Here is a 21,920-nt window from a genome sequence, read left to right on the forward strand (position 1 = left end):
GAGTTTGCTCTGCCACTCCTGCTTTTCTCTGCATTTCAGTCACAGGGCCGCCTTCATTATTTCATTCTCAAAACTGTTAGCTGTCACAAGGCCACACTAATCCAAATACCCAGTTAATTCAAAAATATGAATATGGTGCATCCATCTGGAAATTTAAAGGAGAGTACTGTTGTCTAAATGAAAAGCAGGATGGCAGAGGTGCAGGAAACTGTGAAACTGCAGAAGAACGTGACTAGGACTTAAACCCTTGGTGTCTAAAAGAAACCTGTATTGGGATGAGAAGCAGTGGAGAACAGTCAAGATAGAATTGATTCTGGTAGGAAAAGCAACACCTGAGACCCACTAATGATAACAACCTCATGTTTGGTTAAACTGAGTGAGTGGGTGTTTTCTTCAGCCATTAAAATTGTTGCCAGGTTCAGGAACATCCTGAACTACTTCCTGCTTCGTGATTCCTAACTCGTGGTATTTACTAAAATCTCCTCCATCTCTGAATGTCCTGAGGGCCACTGTGATTGCTTTAGACTCTCCTCTTGGCTTTGCAGGTTGCCTAGAGATTCTCTCCTGCATAGTGAGACATAGTTAGAATTCCCAGAAAACATAAAAGAGGGAGTGAGAACTCTTAAGATGAGTAATCCCAGCTTCAAACAGAGTAAACAGAAAAAAACAGACTGAGGTGACACAACCTCGTCACTGAATGTGAAGTGTTCCTGCAGCCCACAAGCTCCTTTCAGATTCTTCATTCTTCAAGATGGGAATGAGTGTCTGAGCATTAATGACTTGGAAATCTGGTTTGTTCATGGAAAAATGTGGTAGGTAAAATGGTGAGATTTATTGAAAGCAAAATAGCACTTAACAAATGTGTGCTCATACTTTGCTTCCTTGTTCCTGGGAGAGTGGAGTGGCCATGACCACAGATCTTACTGGTTCTGGGAAAAGCAGGACTTGGAAGTTGCTGGATGTTTACTTCTCTTAAAAAACTTCCCTTTTTTGTTGCTAGCTTCAAAGAAGACCTTCTAAGCTATGTGATGAACTTCTTTGTCTCTTGAAAATGCTCACATTAGTACCCTGGATATGGCACAAAAGACTATTTTTTTGAAATTTGCAGGAAACTGAATAATATTTTTCTTCTCCCACTTTCCTTCCAGCTTCAAAATCTATGCAAGAAGGCTGGGGCAGTGGTGGGGATGATGTGAATCTCAGTACTAGTCAGTGGGAAGATGAAGAAGGAGATATGTGGAATAATACTGCTTCACAAGAGAGCAGCTCCTCCTGTAATTCCTGGGGGAATGCCCCGAAGAAAGGACTTCAAAAGGTAAGACAAAAATAAAGACACTCTCTTGCAAGAGTGGAATTAGTGTAACGTTTGTGGAATAAGTTGTCACAAATTTGCTGGTGCATTACACCTGAAATTAAAGCTCTGACACCTGAACATAAGCACAGCTTGCCACTACAGTGGTTCAAGTACAGCCTACCTTGTTTCCAGGGGAAAATGGGAGATCTCTGAATTTAGGCATATCAGATGCTTTGGGAGTTTTGTTGTTGTTGCCTTTGTTTTCTCTAAGTTTTATAAACTTCCATGTATTCTAAAGAAATTATAATGTATTAACAGAAAGACAAGAAGGTGTTAAGGGGGCTTTCAGACACTTCCCATGGTGGTGGAAAAGCAAACATTGTGATGGAGCTGTTTAACACAAAATGCTGTTTTCTATTTGTGAGGACAGTGTGTGTGTGTGTGAGAAGAAAGTGAACTTGTGTTAATGCTGCACTCAACCGAGAACGTAGACAATTGTGTGAGGAAATTTTCCATTGCAGAGCCTTTATTTCAGGACAAGGCCAGGCTGTAACTTAAAGGAATTGGGAATGCATTTAGCCACTTTGTTTGTTAATCCATTAGCCAACAGTTAGGCCGGTGATTTGATCAAGTATGGTTGTTTCTTGTACTGTCCACAGCCCAAAACAAATCCGCGCTTGTCCCTTGGTACTTTCTGGAGAACTGAAAAGAAGAGACTTCTTAAGGATATTGTGATAGAAAAGCTGCACAAAGATCTTTTAAAGGTGTTTATCTAGACGCTCTTGTTTGTTTTTAAGAAAATACACTGAGTAACATTCTTAACTTCAAGGTTGCAAACTTGTTTTTGGGAATGTTTTTCAGGAAGTGTTGTACTATTTCAGCTTTATTTCGTTATATTTTTCTGCCAAGGATTAAAATGAAATACTTAAATTCAAAGGTGGCTTTAATTCAGTGGCCAGCAAATCAAATACTAAATAGTACACTGAACACCTATTCAGCTGAGATAAATTTTTACACTTTTGGGGGAAGAGAATCTTAGTCGCGTTGCTCGGAGGGTTCTTCAATACTTTCTGAATTAATGTACTAATACATCTTTCAGTAGCATGTGCTATTAATAAAAACCACTTACCATTTCTTTTATGTACATCTCACTACAATGAACGTGGCAAGCAGCCCATTAATGGAATCTCCCATTTATTTACTAAGGGCATGAAGACATCTAGCAAGCAGGATGAGGCCTGGATCATGAACCGTCTGATAAAACAGCTCACAGACATGGGCTTCCCTGTGAGTAGTGCTCAGGCAGCACACTGTGCCTTAGCTTTTAGCTTGTACTTCTGACTGTGGCTGTTTCAGACTGTAGCTACACCAAGATCTTCAGTCTCCAGGCCAGGAAGTAGCTCTGACCTGCATTGAAACATACTGTGATTTCAGAAATCTACTCTAAACGTGTTCAGTGCTCTGAGATGAACTGGAATAAGATTTTGAAGTTCATAGTTTTATAATAACAGGTATTACTTTGAAGTGCAGTAATAATCCCCTCCCATTCCTCTTTTTTCATTAAACAGGTGAAATGAGAGTAAAGCTGGGTTGTTTCTTAGAGAAAGTCATATCATTGTGACATTTGAGCTGTTCATGGAAAACAGGAAGATGTTTAAACAGAACAATGTGTTTCGCCTTGTAGAGCCAGTACTTCCTTGACAAACTGAAATACCTGAATTGTGAGAATTGCTGAAAGCAGGAAAAAACCACACACAGACATTATTTAGGCTGCTGAGTAAACATTAAGCCCAGTGTTTAAGAGTTGTGTCTGTTTTCTCAGGTTATTTTGAAATCACATGGACATGATTGCTTTTCCTCTTAACATAATTCCTGTTTTTAACAGAGAGAGCCAGCGGAAGAGGCCTTGAAGAGCAACAGTATGAATCTTGATCAGGCCATGAGTAAGTATCTGTGTAAGTAACTTTTTTGTCTTTAAAGCAACACAGGAACCCTGCATGATTATAAACATTTGATTATACTCCGATTAATTAGAAAATATTTATTTTCTTGCCTTGCTTTCGTAAGCAAGATGAATTTCTCTGAACTGTTGTTGGCAACTTTGCTCCCTTTACCTCACCTTTTCCAATATATTTCCCTTTTCTGTGCAGGTGCTCTGCTGGAAAAGAAGGTGGAAATGGACAAGCGTGGAATGGGAGTGACCGACTATAATGGAATGGTCACCAAACCCCTTGGCTGCCGCCCACCACCAATCTCCAAAGAGTCTTCCATGGACCGCCCCACCTTCCTTGACAAGGTGAGCTCAGCACAGGAACGTGGTGCACAAGTCACAGTGTAAAAATGCTGGTGATTTCCACTGTCTGCTTAGAAAGCGTAGAAAGAAATGTGATGGATGTGGTTTTGTTCCTTTTCTTGTGTTTTTTCAGTCTTGTGGGGAATTCAGGTCTTGTGGAAAGGAGCAGTGATTTGATTTTTACATAGAAATAAAGAATGATCATCCCCAGTTTTACACTTGAAAACTTGCTAAGGAATCAGGAACACAGTAGAACTAGAAATGGAAAAAAAGGAGCAAAAAAATTAACCACAGCAATCTATGAGGGTGCAGTCAGTGAACCTTGCCCAAATTCACAATCAGGCAGGACCAAGGCCAAAATCTTCAAGAATTAGGCTCTTAATTTCTCTTCTTTTAGTTTTGAGCTTCTTAGAAATGTCAGTGGAAGTTCAGTACCTAAATATGAAGGAGGAGTTCAAAATATTCCAAGAATTAGGCTCTTAATTTCTCTTCTTTTAGTTTTGAGCTTCTTAGAAATGTCAGTGGAAGTTCAGTACTTAAATATGAAGGAGGAGTTCAAAATATTCCAAGAATTAGGCTCTTAATTTCTCTTCTTTTAGTTTTGAGCTTCTTAAAAATTTCAGTGAAAATTTCAGTGCTTAAATACAAAGGAAGAGTTCAGGTATTTTTGTTATCTCAGAGCAGACATGCACAGTCATAAATAGCTTCTCCAATGAGCTTCCCTTTCTGTGACCACATATGACAAATTTTCCAGCACTATTTAATAACTGAGGAAAAGGCTCCAGAAGTTTGTGATGTCAGGGATTCAAAGTTACTAAAGAAAAGAATATATGGAAAAGTGCAGCCAAAATTTCATTAGGAAATGAGATTTACAGCCTTGACAGAAAATCCTACAGAAACTTAACAAATCACCTAAGAATCCCCCTGAAAATTATTGATAAGTAAAGAAGAATCTCAGATGTCATTCTGTGTTTCACAGGTTATTTAAAGGTTCATACAGATGAGTGGTGGAGGATTCTGACCACAGAAATCAGTGCTTTTGACAAACTGTGTTGAAACCAATTCATTTCACATGAGCTGTGCACAGGGTGTGAGGCAGTAATGAAATCCACTCATATAAAGCTCATTCTTTGCCATGGCAGACTTTAATGAATGTGTTAATTGAAGGCCACAAAAGATGCATGCATGCCAGTTAGCCTTTCCTTTTCTTGGATAACAATACCTTCAGCAGTGAAATCCTTGCCAGAGAGAGAGGTGCATTATGTGCAGCATGATGCATAATTCTGGAAACATATGTTAAACACAACTATTGAGAAGGGAGTACTAAAATCATTATTATTCATACAGTAAGTAAAATCTATCAGTCTAGGCATAATCTGTCACAGTGACTTGGCTCTAACAAAGGAAATAATCCCACACTGTATTTGTTAGCTATCACAGTGTTGAGCAACTTGCTAAGTGAATTAAATAAATATAGTTTCTACTCTAAGAACACAGAGTTTTTATTCCTCCAAAGAAATTCTTTCCAGATTTACAGCTCATGCTAGTTAAGCAGTTCCTCCAAAACCTTTTTGCCCTTTGAGGTACTGTTTCAGGGCATGAGTCTGGAGCTGTCTTGTTTCTGTTTAGGTCATCCTTGGTGAGGAACAAGCTCTCCACACAGCTGGACAGAGCACTCCAGCCAGCATTCCTTGTTTTACTTACTGCTTTATCAACTCATCATCCTTTTGTTTAGTCCTCAATAAGTTCTGCAAGGTTCCTCTCCATGAATTTGTAATTTGGGGTGGTGTAATTTGGCTCATTGTTACCACTCAGCTCACCTCCATTAAAACACCATCATTTTTCTCTAAACAGCTAAAGCCAGCACTTAATATTTTTTTAACTTTATACATTTGAGGAGGGCAAATTTCCAACCCTGACATTTGCCTGTGGATCCAGTGAACTCCCTGTTCTCTCTGCATCAGGAGTGATCTGTGCAATTCAACATCACCTTTGAGTGTTTGCTTTCTCTGCTTGCTGCAGGTGCTCTTTATTCCATGTCACACTGAGTCAATCTTCAGCACTCATTGCTTTGTTAATTTATTATTCCTCAGGATGTTATCTTGACCTGTAGCACCATAAAAGGACAGGGGAGAATATCCAGTGGCCTTGAGGGAATAAAGATGCAGGCCTGATACGTGATCTCAAGCACATTATGTCACACTTGGTGGCAGGCATGCTGTGCTTAGGTGTCAGGTTTGCCTGAAGTTGTTACCTGTTGCCCTCTGGAGCCATCAGATTTGTAAGAAAAACATGTCAGATTTTCTTGGAAACATCCTTAAAATACCAGAAATAAGCCTAGAGAAGGGATCTTTTTTTTCCAAGTGTAGAGTTTGGCTTGTGACTCTGAAATTCTCACCTTGCAGATGAAGTGTCCTTTTCCCCTACCCTCACAGTCAGTGATCAGCTCCTCTGCTCTACTACTGCAAAATTCAGGTCTACAAGCTTTGATGCCTCTCAGCATCCAAAAAATCTTCCAAAAATCTTCTGACTAAACCTATTCCTTGTTTCTGATTTGAACATCATGTTTGTTGGGATTTTTCAGCCTCATCCTTCACATTCTGAGCCCAGTAATCTCTGGGGACTGTGATTGGTTTTCATCTTTGGGACAATAAGGAGAATATTGTGTTAATATGGAGAGACTTTTTTAGAAGTCACAATTAGATAATGATCACTAGGATTTTGAAGTTTCCTTTTCAATTCTTCTTTGCTTCATCTCTGCCACCTGTGATCCAATGACTGAAGCCATTTTCATCACCCCTTGTATGATGAGCAGTTCTTTGACTATTGCATTTCCTCCAGGTTTCTTTTGCCTAATTCCTGTTTGATTGGAAGATAACTTTTTTTTAGATGAGATTTTATTACTTTAACTTCCTCTTTTAGGAAAGGATTTTTTTATTTCAATCTTTTTTTTAAGAAGTCAGTGTATATTTTCCGCCAGCTACTTCTATAAGTGACTTTATACAAAGAGCTCTGGCAGATTCATCAGCCTCTCATCTGCCTGTTGAGACATTTTGATTCATGAAGTGGCAGTTGTTGGCAGGTGACTGCCAAAGTGTCCAGGCATCCTCTGCTAAATTGTCCATATCTCATAAGACTAAAAACCTTTGAGTAATTCCACTTGCATTCTGTCACATTTGATATGTGAGACTATTGTGAGAGACTTCCTAAAATCCTAAAAAACTCCAGTGTGGTGCTTTGTGTTAGATAACTATAGTAGGCAACACTGCTACCAGTAGGATTTTGTGGGTGTGCCAAATCCCTTAAAATAAAGTTAAAAGCAGTGCTGGATTGAGCATTAATGTGATGACTCAGTTTTTAATTGAGTAGCCTGAGGAAGAAGTGTAACATAAATTTCTAAGAAAATCACTGAAGAGGAAAGGCTAGGTGGAAAAGATTATTCTTCAGGAAACAATTATTACATAAGGGATCCTGAGAAATAATGGGTCAGAAACCACTGTGAGCAGTAAAATTGTCCTCTAGTCTGGCTTGAAAATGCTAAAGGGTGCCTTAATTTGACCAACTAAAATACTTCTTGTTAAATAAATTGATTTTAGTTCAGTTATAGAGCATAGATTTGTGCAGCACAGTGCAACAAGTTCAAATTAAATAAAATAGAACCAGGTGAATATGAATAAAATGTTATAAACTCACACAAAGCCATTTGCTGCAATTCAGCCAAGGAACACACTTGTGAAGGAGTCTGGAAATGAAATGCCTGAGTCTCCAGTGTGTCCTTCACCATCCTTGGCATTGCCTCTATCCAAATTGAGAAAAAATAATGTCAGCAAGGCAAGACTTGAATAAATTTGGGGGGCAGGGAGGGTTTTTCATGGTCAGTAGGTCTCTTCACATAGGGAACAATGGCATCTGAAGGGGAGAGCGAGCACCAAGCTTGAAATTATTTTCACTTTGAAGGGGGAAGGGTAGAATTGTAAACATGTGTCTGTGATCTAAAGAGAAATCCTTGAACCTGTTACTGTCATGCAAGCTGCAGTTGTTTGTGGAGTGTGACTGATGTCCAGTAGAATGTAAAATATCTCAAGCTGAAAGGCCTTGGGGATATCATTAGAAAATGTCAGTGTCCCCCTCAGGATAGTCAGATAGGATGTCAAGTGTCACTTTGCCTGATAGTAAAGAAACTTTTCCTTTGCATCAAAGGAGAGCTGTAGAAAATGCATTTTTCAGGATTAACTTAAAACATATAATTCACTGAGCATGCTTGCTGCATGAGGTCATCTGTTTGGGTATGTGGGAAGCAGACTGGGCTTCTTTTTCAACAAAGGAGCCTCACCAGTATCTCACAGTCTTCAGGGGCATTGAATTTATTGGTTGAAATAAAGCTCCTCACCTCTTTAAAAATCCTTTCCTTACAATGATTATACTGCCTGAAAAGCACCAACCCAGCACATTGCAAATCAAAGCTTTTTCTCTCTGCCTGTTTTTTTGGAGCCCTACTTTGTACACAGTGTTATTTGATCATGCTTACCCCAGGCTTCCCAGACATCAAAGCACAGTTTGAGATGGAACTCAGTGCCCCACTGAAACACGAGCAGAGAGATCTACCTGTTTGATTGGGGGTGCTGTTGTAATTTATTTTATTTTCTGCCTTGCTGTTTGCCCCCTCCTGTGCATGAGATCCACGCTCAGCTGTGCTTCCTCACAGCCCAGTTAGCAGAGAGGGCTCCTCCTGCCTTGCTAAAATCTGCCTCCTCCTGGGGATGTTCAGGAAGGCTGCCCAGCTGATATTGTCATTACTGGGGTTGCTGGTTTGTGTTCACTGGCTGCCTTGCAGTGTAATGTTTCAGAGTGTGGCATTAATAACTCAGCGCTGTGTGAATATTAAAAGAGGCTCGTGTGTCTCAGTTAGGAAAGGGGATTAATGCAAAAATGTTTTTTTTATGAGCAGAGCTATGATGTGGAACCTAATCCAGACTGGTGTCAAATAAGCTGATTTGGCCTTTCCCAAGTCTTGGGTTTGTTAAAGTGTTGGGTTATGTCTGGAGTTTTCCAGACAGACAGAGGGGCTTCCCTGAAATGTGCTGGGCCTCTCCTCTCCCACCTTCCAGTCTGGTGGAGAAGAAAGGAGAAAACCTAAGTGGGGAGGAGGCAGTGGCCACGTGATAGCTCTGCCATCAGCTGCTAAAATCCTCCCTTTCCTCTGGAAAGGTGGGTGAGGGTGATTGTGCATTTGGGGAATTAAGTACAACAAAGTTACCAAAAACAGTACCTTAATCCTGTTTCTCTCTTTCTTCTCCCTTCACTCCATACTTTCCATTCCCTGCCATTCATCCCTTTTTTTTATGTATCTCTTTTTACTCATCCTCACCCTCCTGTGTCTCCATGGGACTCTGGTTTGTGCTGTGGGCTCGTGGCATGCACACAGCTCACCCTTTCTTTCTCCAATCAGGATGGCGGCCTAGTGGAAGAGCCCACTACTTCACCATTTTTGCCTTCACCAAGCCTGAAGCTCCCCCTTTCAAACAGTGCACTCCCTAATCAGACCCTGGGCGGGATTGCCTCAGGGCTGGGCATGCAAAACTTGAATTCTTCTAGACAGGTAAGGCTGTTGGGGGAGATGCCCAGGGGAATTTGGCTCTCTTTGAGTAGCTGCTAGTGCCTGTCAGCCTCTTCCCCAGGAAAAACAGGTTTTAACTGGAGGTGCAACAGCTTTGTTCATGTGAAATATCAGAGAGGAGCTGCCTGCTGTGTAAATGTTTCACCTTACAGGACATAAAAAGCAGTGTAACTGTAATCTGATGACACATATCCATCCAGAAGAGACTGTAGTGTTGTGGATTTATACCCCTGAACCCTGGTGTGGCTCTGCCTCCATTGATGAGAAATCTCTTTTTTTGAGGCATTGCTAATTGTCCCAGACTGTAATGCAGTGAGATTTCTCTAATTCATCTTTCCTGGCTAGTATAAATATTCTGTGATGTGATGGGGGTTTTTTTATCCCTCTCCATGTGTCAAAGCATCTCATGGTTTTAACAGGTGATAAGAAAGAAACTGGGCTTCCAGCACCTGGGTCAGGTAGAGCATTGAGTTAAGGGGGTGTTGTTGCCCCTGTGTAGAACAGGTGAGAGGGAAAAAAAAGGACAGGAGATGAAGGGGATGATAACTGATAAAACCCCCATGAGAGTGAGAAGCCATTAAGTACTGTTGATTATGATAAGGATATTGTTGCCATCAAACTGAAGTCCCAGCAAAGATATGAAATAACAACACTGAAAGTCTTCATCATTCTGTTGTGGCTCTTTATTATGTATATTCTTTTAAAGTCAGTTTTCTTAAGGCAATACTTGTCCAGCACCCACAGCCCATTAAGCACAGCTTTCCAAAGCAGTCTCCACTAATAGCTTGTCCATTATCAGTAGCTTTGTAAAATGACTAAGTAAAAAAACTGCTTAGCCAGCTGGAGATGGGGTTACTGTGAGTTTAATGCCTCCATTCTCCTGTGCCTTGCTATACAAATACAAACATTTTTGGCAAGTAGTTTTGATTGTTCACCTTGTGACCCTCTAGGGTCCTGAATCCTTATAAAAGCCATCTTCAACTTCAGCTGCCTTTTGTTCAGGCAGCTGTAAAAAGTTTTGAGGGTTTGAGATGTTGGGTACACGGCAATCTTTGCCTTGCCTAATTTTAAATTTTGTATGTGCTGGTCTCTTGATTCCTGCCTGTCATAATCACTAAGAATAAAGCCTGCACAGACAAGTAGCAGCCAGGTTGTGTCACTAAGTGCCCGTGTCACTGTTGTCCTGCTGCAGATACCGAGTGGCAATCTGGGTATGTTTGGCAATAGCGGAGCAGCACAAGCCAGGACCATGCAACAGCCGCAGCAACCGCCAGTGCAACCTCTTAATTCATCCCAGCCTAGTCTTCGTGCTCAAGTGCCTCAGTTTCTATCCCCTCAGGTCAGACAACACCTCACTCATGTTTTCCCTTTCCCTGGAACTCTTCCCAGGTGCTCTGTCATGCTGCTGCCTGGCTGTGTCTGTGTTATGTGTTTGTTTCCTAGGCAGGGAGATGTGGCATGGCTGAGGTGTTCTCACTTGCATGTCATATAATTACCTCTGAGAGCACACTCTTATCCTCTTTTTTGTACAATGGTGTTTCTGAGGCATTTATTCTCATCTCTTTTTTTATACATGAACACTTGACTACGACTATTATGATTGTATTAGAGCCTCTTCTAATTTTTTTGATAGTTCATGGTGATAATAACATTTTCCAGCTGATGCGACTCTTATTAATGGCTCACACAGTTACCAATGTTAGAATTAAATGTACAATGTTTAACACTCTTCTCTCCTTTAGGTTCAAGCACAGCTTTTGCAGTTTGCAGCAAAAAACATTGGTCTCAGCCCTGCACAGTTAACCTCGCCAATTAATAATCCTCAGCATATGACGATGTTGAACCAGCTCTATCAGCTGCAGCTGGTAAGTTAAAAGACATGGCAGATAAGCTCTAAATCAGAATTGAAGGCATGAAGATAAAATAGCAGAATGACTAAATTTTTAAATGACATGACAGATCTTCAAAACAATCAGCTGCTGATTTCTTTGCTAAAGTTTCTTTTTAAAGAAGCACAGTAATTTTTTTTTTTTGCCTCAGGCTTTATAAATAGTCATTTGTGGAATAATTATTCTTTACAGCTGATCAGTGGAACTAAAAATCAGCTGTCTTCCTACTGGTGTGAATAACAGTGTGTTCTCAAACAGCACTGGCCTGTGTGTTGCATGGCAGTGGAAAGATTAAACTGGGCACATGTGTCACAACAGAACAAGAGAAATCTTGGCAGTGCTGGTCACCTGAGCTACCTACAGAACTTCTTCACTTGCCTCACTGAAAAATGAAGCTTAGGGTGAATTTTCTTTAGTTAATGGAGTGTATATTAAACATGTCCTGTGATAAGAACTGCTTCTGTGTACTTCTGCTGTGTTTGCAAATTTTACATCTGTATTTTTAATACATATGAAAATAGTTAATTAGGTTTTAAGAATATTTTAAAAAGAAATCTTGTGAACTCAGTATTGGCCAGGGTTAAAAATAAAATTACAGATGGCAGATTAGTTTAGTTGCTGATCTCAGTGTGCTAGTCAAACTCTTTTCATTCAGTGTTCGATACTATTACTCATTTCTGATTTTTTTCTCTAGTTTTGAGGAGCACAGCATTATTCTCATAATAATTGAACAGTACCCAGCTACATGAAAATACCTGTACAGAATTCCTTTGTTTGAATTTATCAAAATGTTGATGAATTCATCAAGATGTTTCAGAGGAACTTAACCTTGCAAAAGGATTTGCCTTGCAAAAGTAGCTGCCAAGCTAGCTACTTGAAAATTGTGGATTTTTTTCAGGAATAAAGCAGCACAAGTGATTTAACTAGAAACTGTTGGCAGAACTTGAAATGGCCAAATCAAAAACAACCATCAGTATTTGTACTATTTGTATAATATCATAAACTTTTATTTTAATTTTTGTTTTGTTACAGTTATCTCAGAAAAATAGTAGGTTCCTCTCTTTATAGACCACTTTTTGCCACGTGGATTTAATGGTTGTTTTTGTTTTAAAAATAACACGAGACTTAAATAAATGCACTCTAAAATGCAGGATTATTACTGTTGCTTGGTGGAGTGTTTTCAGAGCACTGCAGAGCTGGCCTTTTCTGAGCTGTGGTGCAGCAGAGCAGCTGGAGGGAGCGTGCTGAGGGTGCTGTGTCTGACTGTCCCTGTCCCCACAGGCGTACCAACGTTTACAAATCCAGCAGCAGATGTTACAGGCTCAGCGTAACGTTTCCGGACCCATGAGACAACAGGAGCAGCAAGTAGGTGTCCCTGCCAGCTCAATCTGTGCTTCAGGGGTTGGTTTCAGTAGCTTGGAGAGGCTCAGTGACATTACAACAAAGCAGCTGAAGCATCCTTAAATCAGGGATGCAGTGCGTGCCTTGAGTGTTGGGCAGGGAGGGTGCTGAGTAAAAATAAAATAAAAAATAAAGCTGTTCCACAGCTTTGCTGGAGGAAAGCTCTTCAGCCCTTTGCACAGGCAGTTTGTATTTGTAAGGACATGCAGTGTGTTGTTTCACTGTAGGGAGAGGCAGAGTGTTTGTTGTTACAGCAAAGCAGCTAAAGCGTCTTTAAATCTGGGATGCAGTGTGTGGCTTGAGTACTGGGCAGGGAGGGTGCTGAGTACAATAAAATCAAAAATCAGGCTGATCCACAGCCTTGCTGGAGGAAAGCTCTCCAGCCCTTTGCACAGGCAGTTTGTGTTTGTAAGGATGTGCAGTGTGTTGTTTCACTGTAGGGAAAGGCAGAGAAGTGCAGTGTGTTTGTGTGGATTGCCCACTGACAGCTGTTTGTTGGCTCTCTCCCTGCAGGTTGCACGTACAATCAATAACATGCAGCAGCAGATCCAGCAGCACCAGCGCCAGCTGGCCCAGGCCCTGCTTATGAAGCAGCAGCCTCCCCCTCCACATCTATCTTTGCACCCCTCTGCAGGCAAATCAGCCATGGATAGCTTTTCACCCCATCCCCAGGCTCCCGGCCTTCCTGACCTGCAGACCAAAGAGCAACAGTCTTCACCGAACACCTTTGCTCCTTACCCTCTTGGTGAGTTCCTCCTGCAGCAGCTCCTCACAGGGAGCCCAGCTCCTCCAGTCACACCTCAGTATTTTGCTCCAAACTGTGACAAATACATATCTCTATATCTATATGTTTATATGTCTCTCTCTCTCTCTCTGTATATATATATATATATAGATAGATATAGATATAGATATATAGATAGATATATAGATATGTAGATGTATAGCCATCTCCTCAATTTACACCTCAATATTTTGCTCCAAACTGTGACAAATACTTATCTCTATATCTATATGTATATATGTCTCTCTCTAGATAGATAGATAGATAGATATAGACATAGATATTTAGATAGATATATAGATATGTAGATGTATAGGCATCTCCTCAATTTACACCTCAATATTTTGCTCCACACTGTAACAAAGACATATATCTATATATATTTATATATCACTCTATATATCTATATTTATAGATAGATAGATATAGATACAGATATTTAGATAGGTATATAGATGTATAGATGTATTGGCATCTCCTCAATTTACACCTCAATATTTTGCTCCACACTGTAACAAAGACATATATCTATATATATTTATATATCTCTCTCTATATATATATATCTATATATATATGTATAGATATGTGTGTGTATATATATGTATATGTATATATATAGATATATATGTATATGTATATATATAGATATATATAGATATATATAGATAGAGATAGATATAGATAAATGGAGAGAGAAAAATATATATGTAAATATAATTTTTAAATATACATATGTGCGTTTGTTTTAATTTAAATTAAATAGCACTGAAATCTCAGAAGAAAATAATGCCTTTATGGTAGCTGTACCTGCTCACCTGTGCTCTGCCTACAAATATCAGAATATTTGCCTAACTAACTACTTATATATCACAGAATAATGAGGTTGGAAGAGACCTCTAAGATCATAGAGTCCAACCCATGCCCTATGCTGCTATTTATGAACTGAATATAAACAGCATCATGCTGTAAAATATACAAATGTCATATTGATAAACAGGAATATCATCTAGGAAAATGTTGTGCAAAGTCATCTTTTTGCTGTAGTCAGCACTGGTGAGGGATCAGTTTTGGTCAATGTATTTCAAGAAATACGTGGATCAGTTTGAAGGAATGCAGAGAGATTGTAGTGGAGGTGATTAAGCATTTCAAAAACACAACTGGTAAGGAAAAAATAAAATACTCTGCTCAGAAGTCTAAAGAGAAGATTTAAGAATCTTCAAAAATGTAAAGGAGGGCTAGAAATAATTTTTTTGCATTTCCTAATGCAAGAGGTAATAAAGGTAAGTTTATTAAAAGATCTAGACATTAAGGATCACTTAAACAGAGTAGAGTACTGGAATAAATGATCTAGGAAGTTCCTGAAATCTTCACCAGCATTTTGTGGTAGATTAGACATAGATCTGTCAAATATGATTGAAGGCAAAATAATTGATTGGGCCTGGATACAGAGGGAGGAGAGCAACCTTTCAGACCTGTTTGCTGTGTTATTGTTTGATGTATGCTACAGCCTTCCTTTCTGACATAAAGGAATTAATTTAATCTCTTTGTGACTCTCTTTATGCTGAATACAATAGCATTGCCAAGCTTTATCTGCCATGCAGCAGTTAAGAAGGTAATTCTGACTGCTGTGGTGAGCTGTTGTGCCTGGCAGCATCAGAATGCAAAAAAAAAATTGTGAATTAAAGGCCTAAGTCTGAGAGGTTCTTATGATATCTCAGCTTTCTGTGATCTGCTAACATTCAGGATTATATATCAAGAAAGACCCAGATTCATGTCACAGAAGCATTTCAAAATTATTCCCTTAATAACAGTCTAAGTGATTCTCTTCTGTGTATACAAAATAGAAACCAGTTAGTGCAGAACCTGCTATGAAAAACAGCAGCTGTTTTTCTGACCTTTAATTAGTTCATTTTTGGGGGATTTTTAGCAAAATGAAGTGGCAGACATTGTGGGGGATGCTGGGGAGACATTAGGAATATTTTGGCTTAGCCATGGAATGGTGCAGACTGGTTTAAACTCAAGATTCCAGTACATTCTTCTGAGACAAGTGAAGAGACTGCAAGTAAAAACACCGACAGCTTTAAAATATTAGCCTTGCATCTTGTTTCCCCCTCTTTTTAGCAAGGTTTTAACTTTTTTCTGAATTCATGGGAGTTCAATTGCAGTTCCATAAAAGCAAAAATTCTTGAAAATGTGCATTGAAAATGCCACATATGCATACAGATAGAAAATCAATGTTGTGGCTGGATTTCAAACCCAGCTTTTCAATCCCTCAGTGTCTGATGGATTTCTAAGGATCTCTTTCCCTTCCCAGCTGGACTGAACCCGAACATGAATGTAAATAACATGGACATTACTGGTGGTTTGTCAGTGAAGGACACTTCTCAGTCCCAGTCTCGCCTTCCTCAGTGGACACACCCCAACTCAATGGATAATCTGTCTAGTGCTGCTTCTTCTCTTGACCAGAACTCCAGCAAGCACGGTAATGTCCCCTGCCATTGTCCCCCCCATGTCCCCCTGCCTGCCTGGCTTTTGGTGATTCCAGCCACAGTGCAATTGGAATTATTTCCCTCGTGTTCCTTTTTTGTGTAAGTGCTCACAAAAGGTTGGTAGCCTCTGAGCCTGTGAGATTTTATAGATGATTTCTGCAGTGAAAGGCTTGCAGCTGTCACTCCCTGCATGCAGTTGTAGGAATGTATTTTTCATGTGTTGATATTTGTTGCTGAGAACATGGAGTTCAAGTAAAACAAGCCTTTAGTGTTGGCAAAACAAGTCCCACAATCTTCCCCTTATTCCAGACCTGCATACCTTCAATCCAAAAAAACTTTACATTGGCTTTCTCCCACAATTTTTCCAGTATCATCAACCTTTCCTTGTGCAAAGTATGATGGATTACATAGTTACTCAGCCTAGAATTAGGGGTAAAAACTTCTTACTTTTCCAGAAGTGATTGCTAATCTGTTTGAATACCTTTATCCTTAACACCTCAAGTATCCTGAGCCAGTTATTCCTTTATTTCCTGTATCAAATTTATTCTGTTAGAACATGGGGCTCTGTTAACTTTATTATATCCTGGATTTTATTCTGAGCAGCATGAATTACTTCTTTTACAGCAGTTTTTTATTCTGCAAGTAGCTGCACTGCTGGTGCCAAATTGTTGTTTGATAGTTTGTAGGAACATGAGAGCAGCCATTTCAAATCATCCATCCTGTCAGCACTGAATGCTTGGGGAAAGATGAAATGAGGGATATTCCTTGGTATGCTGCCTCAGCAAGTTCCTATTTACCAACAGAGTGATGATTTGAATTACTTAGTCTCTTTTTGGCAGGAATTTAATGCAGAATTCTTTAACTTGAGTATCTAGATTGTACCAGCAATGTGTCTGTTAGCTGTAATCCCTGCTAAGGCTTCAGATGCCATTAAGCTTGGCTTACTGCGTTTGCATTTTAGTTTTCTTTTTATCTTTGTTATACAAAAAAAGGCAAATAATAACAAAATATATCCTGCTGAAATTCCATCCTACAACCTCTGTTTGGCTCCTTGTAGGTGCTATCCCTGGAGGTTTGAGCATTGGTCCTCCGGGCAAGTCCTCCCTCGATGACTCCTACGGCCGCTATGATCTGATGCAGAACAGTGAGTCTCCTGCCAGCCCACCTGTAGCTGTTCCTCACAGCTGGTCACGTGCCAAATCCGATAGTGATAAGATATCCAATGGCTCCAGCATAAACTGGCCACCAGGTAACTCAATCCAAAGCCTTGCTGTTGGTCTGCTGTCCCTCAAGTGTGTTGTTGAGTCCTCCCGATGTGCAGGAGTGTGGCACTCACATTCTCTGAAAAATCCCTTTGCCCAGGATTTGTCTCCTGGGAAGCTGAGAAGCCTCAGAGAAAAGGAAAACAATTCTTATCTCATTTGCTTCTGTGTATTTTCCTTGTCTGGAATGCGTTTGGAGATTGTTTACCCACAGGTGATTCTTTCATTAGTTTCTGCTGTCAGTTGTTTTCACTCTTTGGCCAATCAGGGCCAAGCTGTGTCAGGACTCTGGAGAGAGTCAGGAGTTTTCGTTATTATCCTTTTAGTGTATCTTTTACTAAAAATATACACTAAATCTTTATACTTATAAAAGTATCTTTTCTGTATTCTTCAGTATAGTATATAGTGTTTACTTGGATTGTGTTTGGAGATTGTTTCATTGGACTCCAGTGTGAGTTGTTTTGACTCATTGGCCAGTCAGTTCTAAGCTCTGTCAGGACTCTGGAAAGAGTCACAAGTTTTCCTTATTATCTTTTTAGCATTCAGTAAGCATCCTTTCTGTATTCTTTAGTATAGTATTCTTTAATATAATATAGTATTATAAAATAATAAATTAGCCTTCTGAGAAAATGGAGTCAGATTCATCATTCCTCCCTTCATTGGGACACCCTGTAAATACAATACAGAAGCTTTGGAGAATTACAGCCTCACACATTTCCCTTTTTATTGTGTTTGAAACAGAGTTTCACCCAGGAGTGCCATGGAAAGGACTGCAGAATATTGATCCTGAAAATGACCCTGATGTTACTCCTGGCAGTGTTCCAACTGGACCTACCATAAACACCACGATCCAGGATGTGAATCGCTATCTGCTCAAGAGTGGAGGTAAACAACAAACTGCTTCCACATCTCTGCATCATTTCTTTTCCCTTCCAAAAAAGGGTTGGCCTCATTTGTTACAAATGAACATATTTTTTGCATGTGCTTCTAATCTAATAATGCTTCTGCTCAGAACTGTCACTGAATATCCAGAAATAATTGTTTTAAAAGAAGGGATTAAGAAGTTTCTTGTTTTCCGTGGGAATGTAAATACTTTTATATTGGAAAAGGCTGTGAGATGTAATTTAAACTTCTGCGGTCACTGGAAGTTTTTCTGACCTGTATGACAAGGTTTTGAGCAATGTTTTGCTCTCCACAATGCCCACCCTCCTCCACACTTAATGAAATTCTCAGAAGACTCAATACAAAGTTCCACAGTTGTTGCAGAGACAGCAGGCTTCTGGTACATTAATTAATTGTAGATTTGTTAGAAGATCAATAAGTAAAATAAATTAGAATTGGTTTATCTCCAAAACCATAAAAGAAAAAATTGGGAATTGACTAGTAAACTAGTATTTCCCAGTACTGTTTCCATTCCTTTTGTCTTGGCAATGCCTTCTTCAGAATAAAAAGGGAATTCTGTAAAACAAGAAAGCATTGTAACTGTGCTACTTGTTAGCCACATGTGCTGGAAGTTGATCAAAGGAAAGGTGGCTTGGTTAATTGTGATCTGAGTGCTGAAATAGCCAAGTTACCTGCACTCTGTCAGAGCACTGCAGTTGGCACAGGAATAGCATAACCAGGCTGTCCAGAGGGACCTGTCAGGAGTGAAAATGTGGGGTTTGTTCTAACAGTTACATCTGTGATGCCAGCCCAGATTGTTATTCTGTGACCCCCTTGAAGTGGGGGTCCAGCTCTGGGCTTGTTACCTCAGGTAAGGGCTGTGAAACATGAGGCAAAGGAATGCAAAGTGTTGATTTTGGTTGTGTCTTAGCAAGAAGCAGCCTTTCTTTCAGCTGAAACATGAAGTATTTGGGTAATGAGTAAGGTTGAATTAACTTAAATGACTCCAAAGTGCTTCCAAGGGGACAGGCAGGTTTGAAGTTATAAAAAGAAAAGCTGTAAAATGTTTAATTCAGTGACACTTCAAATAGAGTTCACCCAAGAAATACTCCTCAGGCCAAAAACCTAAACCTGCAGAGCTCTCCCTGTAAAATCAGATGATATCCACTACAGGTCTTGCTGCTTTAGAGAAGGAACATGAGCTCTGTGGGTGCATAATCTGCCTGTGGATTGAAGAAATAGCTCCTCTCATTAGACAGAGTCAACAAAGATGGTCTTAGCAGAAGTACACTGGCCCTCAAGAGGTCAGACCTTAAAACCAGTGCCTCTGGGGGGTCAGTGTGTGCTTCTTTTCCTCATTAGCTTTTTAGCTTGGTAATAATAGAACTTTATTAAGAACTATAGTTGCAGAGTCTGTTTCTTTATGCTTGTATAACTGCAGCCTGAAGCACAGAGCTTGTGTTGACAGAGCTGCTCCTCAGGTAGAGGGTCAGGCTGTGGGGTGTGCTGTCCTTACCCTGTGCACTTAAAAACAGGTAAAACTTCAGCTTTTGGGTTGATTTTTACTTTGCCCTGTTTGCTAGTAGAACTTTGGAAGGTCAGCTTCTGTGAGCTGAGAGTTGCAGCCACAAGGAATCAGCACCATTTTCATCTCTGTGAGCCTTTGAATCTGCTATAATTCCATACTTCCTGCCTGGGAATAGATTATTTCCAGACAGGGTTTGATACAGAGTTCTGTTGCTTTAAACTAATGTCTTAATCAGTGTCCCTTGGAGCACAGGGAGTCTGGTTAAGGTGAAGTTTGGTTGCTTGCTGTTCCATTTGAAAACAAAGCCTGTGTTTTTTATTGAGCTGTGAGGGATGAGATTGTCCTTTTACTTCTTCTCTTCTACCTCAACACAGTGCTCTTTGCTACAGAGCTCACCTATTTTTATTAGTCAGTTAAAGATGTTTCAGTATCACAGCCCATCTCTGTGTGTCAGGAATGATAACTCACCCAGGATACACACTTGATTTTGTTGGTGGCTAGAGAGAATAGTTCCAGCTCTCCTGGTTTTTGCAATGAAGATTTTTGATTTTATGTTCAGTTTCTTTCATTTACTGCCAGTAAGGAAATTGTGCATGTGCTTAGATAGCTGCTCAGATTATCAATGATTTACTGAGGTGGTTTTGTGCTGTTTCATTTATGTTATCAGTTTGAGAAGAGGTAGCTGAAATATATCTTTGCTTTTACTGAAAGTCTGCAAAAATTTAAAGATACTTGTGGGCATTAGGATGTAGGGGAAGTGTTTACCTTGAGTAATTTAGGACAGATCACCCATGGTAAGAGGTTAATTTATCATACACATCTCTGCTCATCTACACGTCCCATTGCCTAAGTCAGCTGGCAGAGGACATTTATAATTGAAGCCTTTTCCTCTGAGACTAAACACTTTAACACTGACTGTTTGAGTCATGTATCTTAAAGGAAATACAGAATTTACCTTCTGCACTAGAATTTTTCCTGTGCCAGCTTGCTTCTCCTTCCTTCTACTTTATCACGCTTCCAGCAACATTTCATTCCTAGACTTCAGAGACCAGGCTAATTCAGGAGAATTCCTTGCATGGTTTGTATTTGCACATAACAGATTTGCTTATGTCACACCAGACATCATTATGCCCATCTTTCTTAGTTGCTTCTCTGCTGGTTCTGCAGGGTCATCCCCAACATCATCTCAGAATGCCACGCTGCCTTCATCGAGTGCCTGGCCGCTTAGTGCCTCCGGCTACAGTAGCTCTTTCAGCAGCATTGCATCTGCACCTAGCATTGCAGGTACGGCCTTTCTGCTTCCACAGCTTCTGCATTCCCAGGAAAAGCCCCTTGGGAGTGCTTTTCCAGTGCTGACAGGAGGGCTACCCCAGGCAGAAATGAGTTTGGAGCCCTGTGCTGGGTGGCAGCTCTCCTGGCAGCTCTGCGGTGGGGAGTGGTGGATGGTGAGCCTGGGATTGTGCTGAGGAAAAATGGATTTATTCCCACTTGGTGTCACTCTGGCATCAAGATCTTTGGGGGAGGAACACTGCCCACGGCCTCAGCAGGAACAGACCCTTCCTGGAAGAGCTGATGTGAAATTTGTGTAAAAAACTCACTGTAAAAGTGAAACACCTCAGTTTCAGTAGTACCTCCAAGGGGTACTTTTGTCATGGCACTGGGGGTTGGGTTTGGGGCTCTGCAATGTCTTCTAATAGTCAGGCCAAAGCCTGATGCTCCCCTGTATGGGTGAGCTAAATAATTTCCTTTTCTTCAGTGCCTTTTAGTAATCAGGCCAAAGCCTGATGCTCCCCTATATGGGTGAGCTAAATAATTACCCCATTTTCTTTACTGAGCTCTAAATTCTGGAGCTCCTTTTTGCAAAACGTGGAAACTTTGCTTGCAAACTGGCTGCCTAAATATGCATTTTGTCCCATTATGAAGTTGTGCTGTATAGATGGATTAGATAAGAAAATGCTGATCCACTGAAGCCCCTCCACTTCTTTGAGGGCGCAGCCTCTGGGTCAGGCTGCAGAATGCAAAACAAAAAGGAATGGTTTGGGATGTTTTCCTCCAGTGAAAGGAAAAGAAAGGAGTGGCTTGCTTTTCTTTATCTGCCATGCATTTCTGCTTTATTTGCTGCCTTCTTTTGTTGTTGTTTTTGCAGTGTCATCTAATGTTTGTTTTACCCCCCATGACAAGCAGTGACATAGCAACACCTGGCCTGTGGTGCTGTGCCAGTCTTGGGGGCTGCTCTGAGCTCTCAAACTCAGACTTCCTCCTCTCCTCTCACCATTTTACACTCATTGATGTCCTCATTGTCATTGTCAAATTATTTCTGTTGCTACAATTTGCCAGAAGATGGGAGAGTGGTTGCCCTTTCACTTAAATTGTTATGATTCAATATGAAATAATTGAGTTAAACGATTGAGATAAATGGAGGCAATTTGGGGAATGTGTGTGTGTGTGTGTAACTGAGCCTGGGATTTTGCAGCTGGT

At 40.3% G+C, this 21,920-nt stretch overlaps 1 protein-coding gene across 6 annotated transcripts in view; it reads left to right on the forward strand.

Annotated features, from left to right (window-relative positions):
* The window catches only part of TNRC6C (trinucleotide repeat containing adaptor 6C), a 104,085-nt gene that overhangs the window by 74,297 nt on the left and 7,868 nt on the right, over positions 1–21,920 (forward strand). For 3 of the 6 annotated variants that reach the window (XM_058038551.1, XM_058038552.1, XM_058038556.1), the window contains 13 exons: positions 1,149–1,315; positions 2,501–2,581; positions 3,180–3,237; positions 3,445–3,590; positions 9,013–9,186; positions 10,397–10,543; positions 10,947–11,069; positions 12,375–12,458; positions 13,008–13,239; positions 15,596–15,763; positions 16,828–17,019; positions 17,774–17,917; positions 20,610–20,726. In XM_058038551.1, the coding sequence (XP_057894534.1) occupies positions 1,149–1,315; positions 2,501–2,581; positions 3,180–3,237; positions 3,445–3,590; positions 9,013–9,186; positions 10,397–10,543; positions 10,947–11,069; positions 12,375–12,458; positions 13,008–13,239; positions 15,596–15,763; positions 16,828–17,019; positions 17,774–17,917; positions 20,610–20,726 (1,833 nt within the window). The remainder of the gene's footprint in view (positions 1–1,148; positions 1,316–2,500; positions 2,582–3,179; positions 3,238–3,444; positions 3,591–9,012; positions 9,187–10,396; positions 10,544–10,946; positions 11,070–12,374; positions 12,459–13,007; positions 13,240–15,595; positions 15,764–16,827; positions 17,020–17,773; positions 17,918–20,609; positions 20,727–21,920) is intronic. The other 3 variants (XM_058038553.1, XM_058038555.1, XM_058038554.1) reach the window with 3 other exon arrangements.

The sequence above is a fragment of the Melospiza georgiana genome, chromosome 21, assembly GCF_028018845.1.
Source record: "Melospiza georgiana isolate bMelGeo1 chromosome 21, bMelGeo1.pri, whole genome shotgun sequence".
Classification (NCBI taxonomy): Eukaryota; Metazoa; Chordata; class Aves; order Passeriformes; family Passerellidae; genus Melospiza; species Melospiza georgiana.